General features: G+C 42.9%; 4 protein-coding genes and 1 non-coding gene across 5 annotated transcripts; 4 read left to right on the forward strand and 1 right to left on the reverse strand.

Moving 5' to 3' along the window:
- Positions 1-2: 2 nt before the first annotated feature.
- On the reverse strand, positions 3-3,587 carry LOC116203055 (receptor protein kinase-like protein ZAR1). Its single transcript, XM_031534720.1, has 3 exons — positions 3,446-3,587; positions 1,023-2,303; positions 3-864 (listed from the first exon to the last, which is right to left on the reverse strand). Exons 1-3 carry the CDS (start codon positions 3,585-3,587, stop codon positions 206-208), a joined length of 2,082 nt encoding a protein of 693 aa, XP_031390580.1. The 3' UTR covers positions 3-205.
- Positions 3,588-4,817: 1,230 nt separating this feature from the next.
- LOC116206473 lies at positions 4,818-4,920 on the forward strand. The gene has a single exon (XR_004156704.1). It is a non-coding gene; the product is annotated as a U6 spliceosomal RNA (small nuclear RNA).
- A 633-nt stretch (positions 4,921-5,553) lies between these two features.
- Positions 5,554-6,159, forward strand: LOC116203327 (non-specific lipid-transfer protein 2-like). Its single transcript, XM_031535019.1, has one exon. The coding sequence runs from the start codon at positions 5,630-5,632 to the stop codon at positions 5,936-5,938; it is 309 nt and encodes a 102-aa protein (XP_031390879.1). The 5' UTR covers positions 5,554-5,629; the 3' UTR covers positions 5,939-6,159.
- A 3,292-nt stretch (positions 6,160-9,451) lies between these two features.
- LOC116203264 (non-specific lipid-transfer protein 2-like) lies at positions 9,452-9,955 on the forward strand. Its single transcript, XM_031534938.1, has one exon. The coding sequence runs from the start codon at positions 9,515-9,517 to the stop codon at positions 9,812-9,814; it is 300 nt and encodes a 99-aa protein (XP_031390798.1). The 5' UTR covers positions 9,452-9,514; the 3' UTR covers positions 9,815-9,955.
- A 5,453-nt stretch (positions 9,956-15,408) lies between these two features.
- LOC116205427 (LEAF RUST 10 DISEASE-RESISTANCE LOCUS RECEPTOR-LIKE PROTEIN KINASE-like 1.4) lies at positions 15,409-19,221 on the forward strand. Its single transcript, XM_031538036.1, has 4 exons — positions 15,409-16,357; positions 17,272-17,301; positions 17,385-17,717; positions 17,814-19,221. The coding sequence occupies exons 1-4, from the start codon at positions 15,553-15,555 to the stop codon at positions 18,809-18,811; spliced, it is 2,166 nt and encodes a 721-aa protein (XP_031393896.1). The 5' UTR covers positions 15,409-15,552; the 3' UTR covers positions 18,812-19,221.
- The last annotated feature ends 120 nt before the right edge of the window (positions 19,222-19,341 follow it).

Genomic DNA, 19,341 nt, shown 5'->3' on the forward strand with positions numbered 1-19,341 from the left:
TCTAGCCTAGTTCATTTGTCACTTACAGCCGTATTGAGCGAAACTGGAAAGGAACATCAAATGGCAAAATGTTGGAAACATTTGGAAAGTTACATGAGCAATATCGGTTGTTGCTGTGTACAGGGAAGATGACATGAAGTTATAAGACTGATTTACTTCTATTAGCATTTACTGATGTTCAATCGAGATATATTATGTCGACTATTTAGTTGATCTGCCCGATTTTGTCCAAACTATTCAAGGCGTGCCTTGCGGAAGGTCTCCTGTCTGGGCTCCTATTAACACAAGCAAGGGCTATTCTAAGCACACTTCCCATCTCTTCTCCCTTGTCTAGATCATGAGTCAAGATTGGGTCTACTATATCTGAAAGCGGGACCCTCTCCCTGATGCCGGACTCCACCCACTGGATCAGGTCGAATCTAAGAGGGCCCACTTCAATCACAGGCAGCTTTCCGGTTATTGTCTCGAGTAAGATCATCCCAAAAGAGTAGATGTCCCATTTCTGCGACGGCTTTGAGGAATTGGCTGCTTCGGGGGCTTGGTAGTATGACCTCAGGTTCTCTGCCGAGCTTATCATGGCAAGCTCATAGGGTGAGCTCTGCAGCTCTGGTGTGGTCATCACAACCTGCTCCAACTGCACCCTCGAGGATTCCCCTGTAATACTGGCAAGTCGGGCCAGCCCAAAATCTGAGATGTAGGGCTGCATATTGTTTCCGAGGAGGATGTTACTCGGTTTCAGGTCTCCGTGGATGTACCGCTTGGGACTGAACTCGTGAAGATAAGCCAATCCCTTCGCTATTCCTTTTATGATTCTCAAACGAGCTGCCCAGGAAAGCGGATTATAGGAGGCTGTCCCTGCTTTCCCTGTTATCAGGTAAAAAGGAAAATGAGAAAACGTTTCAATAGGAAAAGAAGCAGAACAACGCTTATGCAAGTGGTTATCGAAATGCGCCTGCAGAGTCAATGCGTGATAGTTAAGTAATTTTCCGAGATACTATCGCGAGCAAAGAATCGGAGGTTACCGTGAATCGCTGTGGCAAGGTCTCTGTTGGGGATGAAAGCATAGATAAGCAGCTTCTCATCTTCAGACCAGCAGTAAGCCTTGAGAGGCACAACATTTGGGTGCTTTATCTTAGCAATTGCCTCAACTTCAGTCTGGAAGTCCCTCAGCCTCTGAGTCCCTCCCCCTTCCCCCAATCTTCTGACTGCTAAGCTCTGCCCGTCTTCGAGAACGACTCGGTAGACCATCCCGATCCCGCTCTTCCCCAGAAGAAAGGCTGACGCTCTCAGAAGCTTCTCGAGATCGAAGCTTGATCGAGGGTCCAATGAGACAAAGTTGTACTGGTCCATCTTCTCTGGTGGAAGGTCGACAAGGTCGTTCCTCTGGCAGAAAATGAGCTCCCTCCGGAACTTCAGTCTTGGCTTAGCAGGAGTCTCAGGTTTCTTGCACCAGCAAGAGAATCCCCACCCAGCAAAGCAACTCACGATCATGGAACTCAAGACGATTAGGATTAGCATTCCTTTGCTGAGATCACTGCCTTGTTTGTCGAAGCTGTCCTTTGAATTCTGGGACGGGAAATACGGGACGGGTTGAGTACCGTTAGTGGGACAAGGGGATTTCAGGGGATGGCCGCATAGCATTGGATTGCCTGCAAAGGCAGTCGGTCCCAAATCGAGGAAAATGCCGACATCGGGAATTTGCCCTCTCAGGTTGTTGTAGCTAAGGTCGATGTAGAGCTCTTCGGGAAGGTTCCCGAGGCTTGCCGGGATTGGGCCTTCAAAGGAGTTGTGGGACAGGTCGAGAGTCCCTTGCAAGCTCAACAAGTTGCCCAATTCAGAGGGGATAGAGCCCGAGAATCTGTTCCGGCTCAAATCCAGCGACTTCATCGACCCGAGATTCCCGATCTCAGAAGGGACCAATCCGGAAAGCGAGTTCTCTGAAAGAACCAAACTCTGCAGACGTTTGATACGGAAGAGCTCGGGTGGCAATCCCCCTCCGAACTCGTTTTTTCTCAGGTTGAGGTGCCGTAGACCCGAGAGATTCCCAAGCTGAGGAGGAAGGGAACCGGCGAGTTTCCTGTTCGGTAGGCTGAGAGACACAACTCGGTCCAACGACTCACTGCAACTGACCCCGGTCCAAAAACACGGGGTGGAGTCCGAGGAGCTCCAGTTGGCTTGAGCGAGAGGAGGGCGAGCCCATCGTCGTTGAGAGAGCTCACAGTCAATGAGATGTCGACGAGAACAAGAGCTATCGAGACTAGGAAGGACAAGATCATGTCTGAAGGTTGCCGGAGTTATAAGATCTCAGAGCTGCTAAAAGAATGGCTTCATTTGGCTTATAAAGCTTTCGAGAATCATTTCTGAAGTGACAATATGAAGAAAAAAGAAGATAAAAAGGGAGACCCGAAAGTTCAGACTACCATAGAAAGTACCAGTCGATATACGTCCGGTTTACATCGAATTACGTGATGTCGAATACGGTTCAACCTCGAACTATGATCATTAACAGGACTCGCGCAGCAATTAACGATGTTTCGGGACATTTTGGGATGTCTCTTTCGTCATAATTTTTGACATAATCATTATGCATCCAATCAAGTGATTCGTTAAAAAGGGAGATTAATCAATCATAAAACCAAGCAACCCATGCAGTGATTCCTTATTCTGCTCGGAAATTGAGGAGCAGCGGTCAACGGTCGTATGATGATTGGTTGACTTTGCATGTATTGCGTCATTGCTCGAGCGTGATTGAAGGCGCTGTTTGGTGCGGGAAAGCACAGCGGGCTCAGCAGTCCATGGGTTTGGTAGAATGCATCTTGACTTATCACATCGATTGATCAACTTTGGCCCCCCCCCCCCACTTCCATATAATAGACTGGTTTCGCTTTTCTTCTTTTTTATAGGTAAATATCACGTCTAAATTTCTCATGTGTCCCGAACCCGTGAAAATCCAGAAAATAAACTCAATCAAGTTTCACTTAGCATCGGAAACGCCAAGGGTAAGAGAATTTAAAACGAGAATTTAGGCGCTCTTTATACTGGTGCTATGTTTGGATTTTTTTTTTTATACAAGTACGTAAAATGAGAAAAATCTCCTATTTAAAGCCTGAGCAGTGCGCTTTTTAGGTAATGTAAAAAAAAAAAAAAAAAGGAAAAATTACCTAAAGAAGCATAACTATGCATTTTTTCTATGTTGTACCATGAACTATACTTTTTTTTTTATAGAAAAATACATAAATTATTTATCATTTTGTTACGCTCTCCGTTAATTCTAACCGGTTGTGCTAATGTGACATTTGATGGTGACATATGATGTATGATTTTTGACTAAGCAAGCCCCATGAAAATTTGTTATTAAAAAAAAAAAGAAGAAAATGAAGCCAAAATGGAAAAAGGGGGAGGAGGAGAATGGAGGTGCTGGCGACGCCGCTCTACCTCCAGTCACTGTAGCGCCTATCCACCTCCGCCGACTCTCCGTTTTCGACAAGCCCCGAGCCTCTTCCCCGACTGCAACGGCAGGCAATTCTCATAGAATTGATTGCCTCGAAGAACTCATCATCCTCATTCTCTTTGTCTGCCTTCTTCATTGGCAGCCACCATTTCTCTGCCAACTGCCAAGATCATTATCTCAATCAAAACCCACAAACAGAAGCAAAAGCTTTAGAGAGAGAGAGAGAGACAGTCAAAGAGACTAGAGATCGACACCCTTAAAGCATCATCGTTGGGCTGGTTTTCCTTAGTGATTTAATGTTCATCAGTTTCCCGCCCCTTTTTCCTTCAAGAAGATTTTCGTAGTAGCTCCATGGATTTCTCCTACAGTGGCTCGTTCTCCGATCTTGCCAACAGAGATGATGGCTTTGACTCCGAGTCTAAACCCGTAAACAAGATCAAAAGCCTAGCCAGGATCACATTAACGTTGCCATGAACATGATGAGAAGTATGATTGATTTCATGTGATGGGTACAACTAGATGCATTGAAGGACCTCTTGCAATGGAGAATGGCGCTTTGTATCCTTTCCAACTGCTTCAGCAGAGAGTCATCCCTTCTCCATGACGACGGCTGTTGTTCGAGGCCGATGCCACCACCGACGACGCAGAGCGACTCTTGCCATTTCCTCCTCCTCCCCCGTTTCCTTTTCCAATTCTTTTTTTTTGAAATTTTTTATAATGATTTTATAATTATTAAATTTTCCTTGGAGTCTACTAAGCCAATAACCGTGTGCCACGTGTCACAGTCAAGTGCCACGTTAGCACAACAGGTTAGAATTGACAGAGAATATAACAAAATGCTAAAATGTACGACGAATCGATAGTTTATGCATTTCTCTGCAAAAAAAATATATATAATTCGTGATAAAACCTAAAAAAAATGCATAGTTTATGATTTTTTAGGTAGTTTCCCAAAAAAAAAATGTAACATATACTTTTTCTTTACAATTCTTATTGTGTTGTAAAGTCTATGTAAGATGTTTGAATCACGTTAGCAAATGCGAGGGGCGACATGCGTCCAGATCGACCGAATAAGCGACTCTTAACTTGGAACTCATCTTTCTAATTTAGGGGGACGAAGGTTGGACTGATATATCGATATCCAAGAAAGAGTAAATGTGGCCGAAAGAAAGTTAAAAAAAAAAAAAAAAGAAGAATATTTGCTCCGCTAAATGGGGGATGACAACGGGCTTGGGTCGGCCCATTATGCAAAACTGGGTTGATGGTAGCTCGCCCCGGCCCACTAAAGGAATGTCGTGGAAATCCTATCCCGCTGCTCGAAGAAGGCTACATTTCCTTTACAGCATCCTGCAAGCAAGTAACCCTCGTCTCTTCGGAGACATCCGATAAAATTGGAACGATACAGAGAAGATTAGCATGGCCCCTGCGCAAGGATGACACGCACAAATCGAGAAATGGTCCAAATTTTTTTTAAAAAAAAAACTTATTTTTTTTCAATTAGTATTCTCTTTTTGACCAAAAAAACGAAATTAAGTCTCCTCCTCCGTGTAAATTACATGATCATAGATCCAAATTATTTATAAAAAAAAAAACTTATTAGTAGATGGTAGACTGAACCTTGATTGATTATCCCAGATTATCATCATATATATAGAATAATAGAATATCATATTACAAATATCAGTCCCTGTTTAATTTAACGAGATATATAGAGATCTATGGCATAAAGAATATATAAATATGAAAACAACATCCGTGAAGGAGCACGAGCATTGATACTGTATAATTAAAAAGATCGAAACAAAAGACCAAAACCTTAATTTAGAAAGTGATATAATACAGTGACACATCACGTTCTTTTTGAGTAATCAAATTAGAATTCCATATTCGACTCTCATCGATATTTCTAATGTAACCGGAAAAAAGAAAAAAAAAAAAAAGGAATCTTATATGGAAAGAAAGCCATGCATGCATCCTGGCGTCTTGAAATAAGCCACCACTTCGCGTGTCCCGGGTGACAGTGTCCCTTCCGTCACTCACACTGCCCCCACGGTCACACCAATCACACAGCTCCCTTCTCCTATAAATTCCGCCTCACTCTCCCTCTCGCAATTCGATCTCATCCTCTCTCGATCTCGATCTTCATCTCTCTATCTGCGTTTGTCTGCTTAGTTAAAGATGGAGAAATCATCATCATCGAGGCCAATGACCCCGGCCCTCTTCATCACGGTGGCTGTGTTGCTGCTGGCAGCAGCAGCAGCACCGAAGGCAGTGGCGGTGACTTGTGATGCAAAGGAGCTGCTGGCATGCCTGCCGGCATTCGAGGGATCGCCGACTCCGTCATCTGAGTGCTGCAGTAAGCTCAAGGAGCAGCAGCCGTGCCTGTGCGGTTACCTGAAGGATCCCAACCTCAAGAAGTACTGGGGCAGCCCTAAGGCCAAGACGATTGCCGATGCTTGCGGCGTTCCCTATCCTCCCCAGTGTTAACAATTACAAATATTCATAAGAATCAAACAATAAAATTGAGAAAAAAAAAATTTAATAGATACGGAGGAGTACATCAAGACGAAGAAGAAAGAATCATGCATATATGGCGGCATACAGATGAATGTCGTGCGTACGGAATGTTATGTCCCCGTTATAAATAACAAAATTGCTACTGGAATTGCTATCTTCAAAGAGTCTACGGCCTACAGTACTGCTTAAATGTCTCAACATCCTCGTACTGCTATTACATGTGTTGATCATGTGCTTCTGGTTGTGGTGTCCATAAAATTTTCATGAATAGCTTGACGATTTTATAGTGATACCACCGAATGGAGAAAACCGATAATTGTTCATGTTTATTGGGCATGACGCAAATGTTTATATTTCTGGGAGCGAACTCCATGATGGAAAGCCAGAAGAACATATACAAGTAGGCAGGCCTTGCCGTGTCAAAAAAGATTAATAACGCCGGATATTTCGTTTCTTATTCATTAGGCATGCTAAGTCTGAAAGCACATGTCAGGAAATGCGAATGTGAGAAAGCACGAGAAATGAATATACATCTAGCTAGGTCGATAAAGTCGCATTTAGACATCGAATTTTCATGTTCCTGGGTGTAGATTATCCAATATTTACATGAGAAAAGAAAATGTGGAATATTACATCAATCATGAAACAAGAAATGCTCCCGTTGGTTGGAGATGAATATATGAGAAGAGGAGCTTGTTCGAATTCAGTGACCTGTCCTTTGGGGCCCCGCGTGCCCATGCGGGTTGCTCATTTCTTTTTCTTCTTTTTTTCCTAACCGGAGTGTTCAGGATTTACCCGATTATTTTCTTGGATTCCAGAAAACTCCTGCGACGCCTGGGACGGGTAAACTGGGCCAATTGGCTTAGCAAGTGGCTTGAAGGAGTTTCGAACTTGAACTGTAGTGGCCACTTATATTCCTCCTTCCCGTGAAACCAAATCCATTGAGATTGTCTATGCCAGTACCTCAGGTCAAGGACCCATCCCTTAGGAAGTACTGTTAAATTATTTAATTAACACACCTGAGAAAATAGAAATAATTATCTAGTGGAAGAAGAAGTATTATGGCGGACGACGTTGAGCTGAATATGGTCCGCATTTTATGTTACAGGCCTTACTGAAGAATTAATCATCTAAACTTTATCAATCAATGGAACATCATAAATTATTTCGTTATGAGGATTTCAATTTACCAAGAAGGTTCTGCTTCAAGGAAATGTGGACTCGAGACCCCCATACATTTCTCTCGTCATAAAAAAGGCATGGCAACCACCCCAACAAGGCTCCCCTATGGATGAGCTTAAGCTGAAGATCATCGAAACGAGAGAAGGCATTAAGGAAGTGGAACAAGGAGTCTTTTGGCCATGTCCAAGCCCAACTGAGATATTTCACCAGGGAGCTTGACGTTCTTCAGGAAGCTGCTCCCTCGGCACTAAACCTAGCCAAGGCTGCTGAATTGGAATCACAGATCCATGAACTAATGAAGAGAGAGGCAAAAATCCATAGTTAATTACATGGCTGACATCAACCGACTCGAACACCAAATTTTTTCACCTATCTACAGTTCATTCAATGCCGCCACGACGCCATTGAATTCCTGAAAACTCCCTCCAGTACCTGACCTCCAATACCCTAACAATTGCCGACATCTTCATCATCTCACATTTCACAGACCTCTTCACCACTGAACAACCAGTTCTCGACCAGTCTTTTCACTTCCTTTTCCTTCCACAATATCCTTCGCAGACGAAACCTCTCTATCCACCATTCCCTCTGACTTGGAGATACAAAATGCCGTCTTCGGTCTGGGACCTCGTAAATCCCCAGTCCCAGATGGCCTCCCGGCACTTTTCTATGGCAAGTACTGGAGGATCACCGGCAGGGACTCGGTCAACGCTGTGAGGAGCTTCTTCGGAGGTAAATTTATTTTAAAGCACCATAATCCTTGATTCCGAAGGGAGAAAGTTTTGCCACTGTCCATAATTATCGCCCCATCAGCTTGTGCAATGTTTTCTACAAAATTATTTCAAAAGTCTTGGCTTCTAGACTCAAAATGCTTCTGCCACAGATCATCTGGAACTCAATCACTGCCCACTAAAATCATGCATTTTCTGAAAAACCACCAGGGCAATGAACACTTTGTAGCTATAAAAATAGACATGGAAAAGGCTTTTTGATTGACTCGAGTGGCCCATTTTTTTAGAAACCTTCCGAAATTTGGGATTTTATGATACTTGGATCCAATGGGTCACTCAATGCATTTCCACAGCCTCCTACTCTGTCCTCATCAATGGTACACCCTTCGGCTTTTTCAAATCTTCCCGTGGCATAAGGCAAGGTGACCCACTCTTGCCCTTTTTGTTCCTTATTGCTACTGAAGCTCTATCTCGGCTTCTCACCCGAGAAGAGGCTCTTGGTAACATTGAAGGAATCAAATTAGCGCAGCTAATTCAGTTTTTCACAAACGAACGAAGCACATCGAGATAGACTGTCACTTCGTTCGTGAACTCATAAGTTCTCAAGTTGTTTCTACTTTTCATGTGCTTATGAGACTACAAGATCTTCACTAAGACCCTGGCACAAGACTGTTTCCGATTTCTCTTGGGCAAGTTGGGCATTTGAGACCTTTATGCTCCAACTTGAGGGGAGAGTATTATGAGATATATCGAGATTTGCGGAGATATCGGAGATATTTTTATATCTTATTGTATCGTATTTATTGTCTAGCCTTATTAGTCCATGTAATTAGGCAGTCATAGATATTTGCTTCTTTGTAATCATACAATATAGGTTATATGTACCGACACATTAAGTTAATGAGGATTCAAGCATTCATTCAGAAATTAACACAAACCTCACCAACTAAAGAGCCCTTTTACCAAATTAAACTTTCCCGATGTTCACAGCTTGCCATATGATGCTCATATTTGAAAAAAGAGGTAATCTCCCTTATTTCCCGAGCATTGGATCCGTCTAACAAAGTAGGACATTATGCGTGTGTAGGCAGAGTGCAATTAAGGAATTCAATATCATCACATTGTCATGTTTGCTAAGCACCATGTTGGTTGTGTTTCCTTTCTCATGTTCGGTTACAGCCTGAATGGTAAGTCGTCCACGCTTAACTTATGCACACATTCATGGACATATCATGAACAAGTAAGATCTAACGTCCAAATCACGATAATATGGTTCAATAGCAAATTGAGTTTCCAATTTGCCGACTTCACCTGTAACAAGAAGAATTTGAAACTCACTGAAAACGCTTTGTGACCAAGGCAAAAATGACTCTCAAATGGAGTAAATTTTTTTAATAAACTAAGAACATATCGTGATCTCGTTCAACTATTCAAGAAGCATCGTTCATGTGCATTTGCAATTTACTTGTTTATCCCTCGGATGGTGCCTCGCGCGCCCCTCAATATAGTCACTCCCTCACACCAATCACATTACCCTCCCCTCCCTCCTTCCCCCTATAAATTCACACTCACTTCCCGCTGTCAATTCACCTCTTCCCAATTACCCCTATCTCTCTTGCTAACAAGAAAACAGATGAAGCTGATGAAATCATCCACCACGGGCTTCCTCGCAGTACCTCTGCTGGCGGCGCTGCTGCTGCTGGCGCCCAGGGACGTGGGGGCGGTCACGTGCGTGGCATCAGAGCTGGCCTCGTGCTTGCCAGCAATGACATCACCAGCAGCTCCGACGACGGAGTGCTGCACAAAGCTGAAGGAGCAACAGCCCTGCCTCTGCGGATACCTAAAGGACCCGACCCTTAGGATGTACTGGAGCAGTCCCAACGCCAAGAAGGTCGCCAACACTTGCGGCATTCCCTACCCTATCAAGTGTTAGTAAATGAATGAGCCTAATAAAAAGAGGAACATGGTATTAGTAGTACGTAGCAAAAAATGTCATGGCCGAGTGTTGTATGATATATGATGATATCATGATACGGCTTGCCCGTACATCAATAAATTATATTTTTTGATGGAAGAATAATGTCGATTATGAGTGATCGATAATGTGACTCCATCCGTACTGTGCTGATATCGAAGTTACATATGAATTACACTGGAATACATGAGTGACAGTTAATTTGCTTACTACCCGTGTGCTTTGTCCCCCGATTAAAACTCAAAGCCCACATTAATGAACATACATCTAGATCGATAAAATCAACTTTAGACATTGAACTTTCGTGTTCTTGGGTGTAGATTATCCAATATTTACCGGGAAAAGAAAAGGTGGAATATTATATCAATCAAGAGACAAAAAATGCTCCCGTTGGACATGAATATATGAGAAGATCGGGAGCTTATTTCAAATTCAGAGGCATGTCCTCAGGAGCTCATGAGCTCCACTGGCTCTGCTGGTATTGGCACGGTGTTTGCATGGGGATGGAGCTCATGAGCTGTGCCTACCATCACTGATGGTGCCAACGCACGAGTTCTGTGGGAAGCTGGATGTGCCGAAATCCGCGTGCCTGTGCGAGTACCTCAAGTCAAGGAACCTGCCCTTAGGAAGTACTTGAGCGCAAAATCGAATAATTGACTAGTGGAGGAAGAAGAAGAAGAATTATGGCACATGACGTTGAGCTGAGCATGATTTGTATTTAATGTTACAGCCAAAGTCATTACATCGAATGGAAAGATCGGAATTTTTTTTTCGGTGCGAATATGATTAAAGAGTCAAATCTGAATGGATCCTAGCCATCGGTAATTGGTGATCATATATGGCAACTTCTGAAGGGGAATCCACTGAGGATTTCAATTTAGCCAAGTATCCAAAATGCTGATGGCTTTTAAGAGGGATTTTTGAGTTATCTTATCTCGTCATCATATGACATGAAAAAGCAATAATTAGATCTTAATAAATAGATCGATATTATTCATTGAATCAATTGTCATTAGACGATGACGCACTAGTATTTCAAGTACTAGATTAAGAGTTCAACTTCTTGAAAACTTGGGAGCAAAAAAGGGGAGAAAGTCTCTCTATCTATTGTTGAACCCGGTTGCAGTAATAGTACTATGATTATATAAAACATCATTGGAGTCGCGCTTGGATCTTGCTGTAACTATGGGTCAAATTGGACATTCCACGCGGGACTATTATCCATATGATTACGTCGTGTGAGAGTTACTATGTCGTTCATTCTCAATTCTTTTTTTTTTTAAATCATTTAAAATTTTCTCAGCTTTTATAATTGCTAGGCAACCTATATTTATACTCATGGATCACTATAATATAACGGTTTCTTTCACGATATTCTTTCATTCCCTGTTTTCACTCCTTATCTTAGGCAATCCGACGTGACGCAAACCTCACCAACTAAGGCTTTCACTAAATATCAAAGAACGCGTAGTGCAATGGCGTATACTTATGCCTTGTAACTAAAAGGTTCTAGATGCGATATTTGGTGGAACTATCTGTACCTTTTTATTAGTTATTATGATTTTTATTTTATTATACTAGATCCACCTGCCTTTCTTGTAAATTTTTTTTAAAAAAAAGAAGGGCTTTTGCTAATTTAAGCTTTCCTGATGTTCACAGCTTGCCCTATGATGCTCAGTTTTTTAAAAAAAAGGTGGTAATTTCCCTTATTTCCCGAGCATCGGTTCCGTCTAACCAAGTAGGACGTAATGCATGTGTTGGCAGAATACAACCATGGAATTCAATATCATCACGTCGTCATATTTGCCGAGATTACTATATCTAGTCATTACCTTTAATAGATAATGGTTTTCAAGTTTTGTACTCAAGTCCATCGTGTTTTCTCATGTTAAATTACTGCCTAAATGGTAAATCCAAGTTTAACTTCTGGATACATTCATGGATACGTCATGAACAAATAAGATCTAACTATTCAGCCAGAAAAGAACAAATAAGATCTAACTATCCGACGATAATGTCATTCAAGAGCAGGCTGAGCTCTCCCAATTCACAAGAAAAAAGAATTTGAAACTTACTAAAAACACCTCATGGTCTAGACAAAATTGATGCTCGAATGAATACTATTTTAATAAATTGGGAGTATCCCGTTGTCTCGTAAAAAAGAAATCAATTATTCGGGAAGCACCATTCATGTGTATTTTCTATTACCTGTTTACCCCTGGGATCGTGCCTCTCGTGCCCCTCAATCAAATTATATATATATTCACTCCCTCACACCAATCACACCACCCTCCCCTCCCTCCTCCTTCCCCCTATAAATTCGTACTCACTTCCCTCTGCCAATTCGCCTTTTCCCAATTGTCCCGCTCTCTCTTGCTGACAAGAATACAGATGAAGCTGAAATCATCCTCCACGGCCTTCCTTGCAGTGCCGCTGCTAGCGGCGCTGCTGCTGCTGGCGTCCAGGGACGTGGGGGGCGCGGTGACATGCATGGCATCGGAGCTGGCCCCATGCTTGCCGGCAATAACATCACCGGCAGCTCCGACGACGGAGTGCTGCACGAAGCTGAAGGAGCAACAGCCCTGCCTCTGCGGATACCTCAAGGACCCGACCCTTAAGATGTACTGGACCAGTCCCAATGCCAAGAAGGTCGCCGACGCTTGCGGCATTCCCTACCCTATCCAGTGTTAGTAAATGAACGGGCTTAACAAAAAGGAAGAACAATAGTATTAGTAGTATATGAATCAAGAAATGTCATGGCTGAGTATCGTGATGATATATGATGATATGGCTAGCCTGTACATCGACATAATTATATTTTTCTATCGAAGAATAATGTCGATTATGAGTGATCGATAATGTGACTCCATCTGCACCTCACTGTGTTGATATTGAAGTTACATGTGAAATATTGAGTGGTTGTTAATTTACTTACTATACATCCATGAGCATTGTCCCCCAATTAAAACTGAAAGCCCACATTAATGTGAAAATTACCGCATGGTGAAGTCCTGATCCCGGAATAAATATGGGAGTCCCGTGGAAGAGATGTCACGTACTGTCCTACACATGAGAAAATGGTTTAGAATTGCCTTGGCATGCCCGGAAGAATTTGCAGGAATAGAGAGCATTGAAGATTACTTATGTCGCGATACGTGGTCAAGCAGAAGTCATTGCTCAGACGATATAGTATTAGTATATGACTGGTGCATAAACTTTAATGTCATCGTCACTTGACATTGTTTCTGCATTTGCCCGCCAGCTTCTCTGTACTCCAACCTAGAAAAGAAAATAGATATAGTAAGAGAAAGAAATAGGCTATAATTAGGGTCTCTTACAAATCCTGAATGGCCGCTGGCTCTCCATCGAGTAAAACAGTATTGATTTTACAAATTAACATGGATGGAGCTTCGAGAGGCAATCATGGTTTGGGACCAACCCGGTGGTGGTCTCATTCTTTTTGTGGATGGCCATTGCTTGCATGGGTGATTCCGCCCAGAATGTCAGGTTAGCATCAGCAGTTGTTGCTGAGGTTTGGGGCATTAAGGCCTGGATTAGAGTTGGCTTGGGCGCTAAGGACACAGGAAGATTGTGGCTGAAGTTGATTCGGATCTATGGTGTCGCGTCTAAATTTTGGACCATGGTGACTGCGCTCCCCGTATTTTTATTTTTTTTGTGACTTCGGTTCGTGGACTTTTGGCTAAAGAGTGGCAGATTCGAGTTTCCCACATGTTTAGAGTAGACAATGCATGCACAATATAACCCGCTCTAAGGTCGATAAAGCTCCCATAGAACCTTCACACCTTGAACTCTCCATCAGAGGCCATTCAAGCCCTTCTCTTAACCCACTCTTGTGTTTTTTTTTTGGGTAAGAAATTTAATTTTTGTCTATTGGGCTAAGGCCCCGTACTTTCTTTTTTTTTTTTATAAAAGAAAAGGAAAAAATCCGTTCATCTAGCTAGATTATTAATTCCTTATATATAAATCGACATCCATATATAATTAAAATTCCACCATTGACATAAAAATAACCCAAGAAAAAAGCTTCACGCGCTGCACATATCTTAATTAAAAAAATTGAATGAACAGTATTAAAATTGCCCCTTTACTTCTTAATTACTATTTATACACACCAACACATTATTCTTGCATAATATTAAGATAGATCATTACCTTTCAAAATTGTGAGCTAATCTGGTGTAGATGTGAAGCTACATCGAGTTACCTGTCGAAATTAGCACAAGGTAAGCATTCCTCTATGGAAAAGCTTTGTACTCGGGCGAATTCTGATGTGCCGAGTCTTTCTACTCCGTCAGAATCGTGCATATAATTTTCATGAGAAGTTATACAACTGCCTTTGGGGGTCGGCGTACTAGGCAAATTAATCTGCTGTAATTCGAATTAAGGATGCAACACTTCTCTTCTTCGTCAATACTATACTAGCTAGCATTTCTATATGATCAAAAGATTCAGAACCATAGTCCTATTATTCAATATGGTTTACCATGGAATGGGGTTGCATTTATTGCGTCGAAGAATTACTCACCCCACGAGTTCAATGGACAAGTCTAAGATGGAGGCTTCCATAATCTAAGCAGATTCGGCGCATCCACGCTACACTTAAATTGCTCCTCTTCCATGACATCCAATAAAACCGGTACGATTACGCTTAATTGCATGGAAAGAGGGGGAAACTATTGACCTTTATTTGTTAGTTTTTTGATGAATTAATCGACCTTTATTTGTTAGTTATTAATTGTGATCATTAATAATCATATCGGTTTTCATGTAAGCGCCAACTGCACAAAAGAAAAATCGCGGAAGGAGCATGTTTCTTTTTCACATTTGAGTGTTTGATCTGATATATATCGGTTCATTACTAGCTACATCGATCTTAATATTTAACGACTGATGTATATCTTAATACTGTTATGTTAACAGGCCATAGCCTCAAAGTTAGGTGGTGATTTCATTTTCTCCGCTCTCCGAAACCTTTCCACATTGATTAGCAAATTTTCTCATGGAATGGAGTCCTAATGGAATACTCATGGTGTCGATTGTAGCATCAACTGAACAGTCAAAAAGTAGTACTTTTCAGTCTTTTCTTCCTTGCTGAATCGATCAACCTTAAAAAAAATCGACAAGGAAAAGAATATATCTCTCAGTCAGACCAGACCGTAAAGATTTATCGTGTTCATCCCCGACATCGAGCATACATGTTCTCCTTTTAACTCACTTACAGAGTGGATCAGTCAAAAGTACGTGCAAGTTGTACTGAACACCAACTAACCATTTTTAATAATTTAAGAAAAACGATCCAAATCCTGGATATGTCCCTGTTTACAACTCCTGCACGGACCGGATCGAAGGAGCCCGACCGGATGTATACGGGGACAGCTTGTCGGTCTTGACTTTGCTTGGAGCAAAAGGTTCTTACATAATCTAATCGAAATTAAATTCATGGAGGTTGATCACTCAACTGCCATCTCCCTCAACCACTCACTCATACAATTAAACATTTTCCGGTAAGACGTTCCCATCCCAAGTCAACTGAACATGTCCCATTACTCAATTCACATTCCCTCTGCCTCCTCTCTGTCTTCTATCAATTTCTTCTTCTTCTTCCTCTCGCTCTGCCCACCATTTATCTTCAACCTCCCACACCCAACTTCGGGCTTCACCCGTATGAACCCGCCATGGCTCGCCATTGCCACCGTCTCCTCCTCCTCCCCTTGTTTTCCCTGCTCTTTATCCTGATCAGGGTCCCGCAGTCTTCGGGGAGCAGCAGTTGGTTCTCAAACTGCAGCAGTTCTTTCAGCTGTGGGGACATCCGGGACGTGAACTTCCCTTTCTGGGGAGGTGACAGGCCTTACGGATGTGGGCACCCAGCGTTGGAGCTCACCTGCAAGAACAACTCCACCTCTGTCTTGATCGGAGGGCTGAAGTACTTGGTCCGGGAGGTGAACTCGGACACACAGCTCCTCAGGATCGCGAGGCAGGACTTCTTGGAAGGAATCTGTTTGAAGAAGTTCGTCAACACCACACTTGACCCGGAGCTCTTCGATCTGGTTCCCGGTTACACGAACTTTAGCTTCATGTATGGCTGCCCTCCAATGTACTACCCTTTCCCGACGCAATTCAAATGCTCCAGCAACGGCTTGCAGAACCCGGACGGTTATATCTTTCTGGGAGATAAATGGCCTTCGGCTTGTGTCACCAGTGTCGTCGTTCCCCTCTATGATACCATGCTCTCTCCTTTCGAAAATAGTTCAGTCGACTTTCAGTCTGTATTGCAGGAAGGATTCGAGGTTAAGCTGAAGGTGGACAGTGATGCTTGCAGTGAGTGTGTTCAGTCTAATGGAGTTTGTGGATACGATCTTATCGCAAATGGGACGACCTGCTACTGCTCGGGTCAGTCTTCCGGTTCCAAGTCCTGTGCTTTTACGTTCACACCATCCCCTGCAGCCCCACAGGCACAGCCTTCTCCTCCTCCACAGCCAGGTATTTATTGCAATCTTGTGCTCACGTTTCAGATTCAATAGTTTTGGTTTATCTTCATTTTCGATTAGGAGATCGGCAATGATGTCGTTTTTTTTTTTTTAACGTGGGTTTTGAGGCTCAATATACGTCGATGCTTGATGAAGAAAATTCTGGATGCCTCGTCAGTGGAAGTCGAATACAGTTTAGTAATTCTTATTCGGCCAGCTGTTATCGATACTTTATGCTACCCCATATGGTTGCACGAGAAAAATCTCAGTGATAATATTCACAGCTAGGATAAGTGGATGATGATCTTATTTACTTTAGGAAGACAAATGAAGACGATGGAATAGTCGGGAACAAATCCCGACCATCGATGTCGTCTGGAGCCAGCACCCAGCAGATTCAGCTCCTGAATCGTTCAGCTTCCCGATATTCTGACTTTTCGTAGCGTTACCTACCAAGCACACCTAAAGTTGATTCCGTTGTCGTATGTTTCCCTTACAGCTGTTATTGATGTTACTTGCAACTCAGGGAGGGAAGCAATTTTTTATTGGACACGAGAAGCATTTGTTTATACCCTGTACAGTGCACATCTTAATCCCTTACGATAAACATCTTAAAAAATTATATGGTGGAGATGACTCAGACAAACCATAGGCATTAGATTGATCCTGCATCAATGTGAGTGGTAATTCATGAAAGAACAGAGTCCAGATTAATGAATGTTTGCGTGAGGCAATCAATATACACCATGAGGAAAATCATTGTTGCCCGAGCTTGTTTTTCTTTATTCCAAATTGTTTTGCCCGTGTTTCATGGCAGTCTCTCAAGATACATTTCCGAAGCAATCTCTGTGTATGTTCCTACTCATTTTGTTGGTTTTGGCATAGACAATTTTGAGTGATATTTGTTTCACCCTTTTGCTTTTGCAGCGAAGAAAGAAAAGATATCCATTGGCATAGGTAATGTACTTTCCTAGAAACGACCCATTTTCGTTGCAGGTAGTTTCTTAAAATTGTCTCTAACTGTCTATTCATTCTTTCAGGGATTGCCATAGCGGGAGCTGGTACAGTTGGAATTCTGCTTGGATGGTGGCTCTTTTTTCTATTACAAAGAAGTAAGAGAGCGAAAAGATCTTCTTTCCCGACCACGATGAAGGACCTCCCTCCAACTCCTTCGAGCAAGAGCCTTCTTGTTTCTGCAAGCAGTTGTTTCTCTAGAGCCACGCCTACGGATCCCTCTTCAAAGTCCGAACTTGGGAGCAGAAGCACTTATTTCGGAGTTCGGCTTTTCAGTTACAGGGAGCTCGAAGAAGCAACCTACAATTTCGATCCATCTAAAGAACTTGGAGATGGAGGTTTCGGAACTGTTTACTATGGTAACGAATGCTGCTCAGCATAGCATGCTTTCTGAAGTGAGATCAATGCTTTTTTATGATTCCTAATTTTCAGAAATGTTGATTGTATGTTTGCAGGTAAGCTCCGTGATGGACGAGCCGTTGCAGTTAAACGCCTGTACGAGCATAATCTGAAGAGGGTCGAGCAGTTTATGAACGAACTCGAGATTTTGACACGACTGCAGCACCCGAACCTCGTGAAGCTCCATGGATGCACCTCGAGGAGGAGCCAAGAGCTTCTCCTGGTATATGAATATGTCTCAAATGGGACGGTGGCCGATCATCTCTTTGGAAGGAACCGAGCTACTTCGGGTCCTCTTCCTTGGCGTGCAAGATTGGATATTGCCATAGAGACAGCAGACGCTATGGCATACCTCCATGCATCCGATGTGATCCATAGGGACGTGAAGACCAACAACATCCTACTGGACAAAAGCTTCCATGTGAAGGTAGCTGATTTCGGCCTGTCAAGGTTGTTCCCAACAGACGTCACCCACGTGTCGACAGCCCCACAGGGGACTCCTGGATACGTGGATCCCGAGTACTACCAGTGCTACCGTCTTACTGACAAGAGCGACGTGTATAGCTTCGGAGTAGTCCTATGCGAGCTCATATCGTCAAAACCTGCTGTGGACACCAACCGGCATCGCCATGACATAAACTTAGCTGGCATGGCAGTTAATAGGATTCAGAACTGTGCGTTGCACGAGCTTGTCGATCCCAGTCTGGGGTTCGATACGGATTACATTGTGAGGAGGACCGTGACCCTGGTGGCAGAGTTGGCTTTCCGGTGTCTGCAGGATGATAGAGATGCGAGGCCCACCATGGCCGAAGTGCTCGAGTCTCTCAGGATGATCGGTAATGAGCGAGTGAGCGAACAGAAGGTAGAGGTCATGGAGGAAGTGCTCGGCGCGTTAAGAGGATTTGGGGATGAGAAGGCAACTTTTAGGACTAGGAAACCTGAGGTGATCGACATTCGGTCCGATGATGTCGGGCTACTGAGGCAAGTTCCTCCCCCGATTTCGCCCGACTCCACCGAATGGACTAGCACCTCCCTGACTCCTAACTCTGTTTAACGTTCGAGTCGAGGTTGCGTCTTCTACCTTGGCTGACACTGTACAAGATTGTCCATGAGATACTACTCTCTAGCAAGCATAAAGCATAACATCAGTTCTTCCAGAGCTGACTCAATTATTCACTTGAATGAAATCAAGCAACGATCCATATGTATGAAGACAAACATGAAAGACACGAATTTCCGAATCCAGAATTTGTTCTCTTTGTGCTTTGCAGGGTGAAAAGGGGAAAGGCTCATGCAAGCCAACCGCTCATATGGAGCACTAAATCACCTTATCGTTTTATCGATAAAATCATGAGGTGTCTTTTAAGTTTGTTGTATCGAGACAAATTCTTGCTCAATTATGGACTTAGACTCATTGTAATATTTCACAAATTCTTGCTTAATCTATTGGAACAGTTCCCGGTACTTTTGTCTCATTTCTAATTCATCGTTCATTTCATCATCCATGAGCACGTCAATCTTAATTTTTCCTTCCATTTCGCCTGATTTTTCTAGGAAGGAAAAAGGAAAGCAAAGAGCATAAAT

The sequence above is a fragment of the Punica granatum genome, chromosome 4 (assembly GCF_007655135.1).
Source record: "Punica granatum isolate Tunisia-2019 chromosome 4, ASM765513v2, whole genome shotgun sequence".
Classification (NCBI taxonomy): Eukaryota; Viridiplantae; Streptophyta; class Magnoliopsida; order Myrtales; family Lythraceae; genus Punica; species Punica granatum.

Bases quoted from the DNA above. Each gene is read 5' to 3' on its own strand.
- LOC116203055 (XM_031534720.1), bottom strand. From the start codon at position 3,587: ATGAAGAAGGCAGACAAAGAGAATGAGGATGATGAGTTCTTCGAGGCA. The intron at 2,304-3,445 runs GTGACTGGAGGT...AGCAGCTCTGAG, and splicing joins GGAGGTGGATAGGCGCTACA to ATCTTATAACTCCGGCAACC. The intron at 865-1,022 runs GTAACCTCCGAT...ACCTGATAACAG, and splicing joins CCTTGCCACAGCGATTCACG to GGAAAGCAGGGACAGCCTCC.
- LOC116203327 (XM_031535019.1), top strand. From the start codon at position 5,630: ATGGAGAAATCATCATCATCGAGGCCAATGACCCCGGCCCTCTTCATC.
- LOC116203264 (XM_031534938.1), top strand. From the start codon at position 9,515: ATGAAGCTGATGAAATCATCCACCACGGGCTTCCTCGCAGTACCTCTG.
- LOC116205427 (XM_031538036.1), top strand. From the start codon at position 15,553: ATGGCTCGCCATTGCCACCGTCTCCTCCTCCTCCCCTTGTTTTCCCTG. The intron at 17,302-17,384 runs GTAATGTACTTT...TCATTCTTTCAG, and splicing joins AAAGATATCCATTGGCATAG to GGATTGCCATAGCGGGAGCT. The intron at 17,718-17,813 runs GTAACGAATGCT...GTATGTTTGCAG, and splicing joins TTTCGGAACTGTTTACTATG to GTAAGCTCCGTGATGGACGA.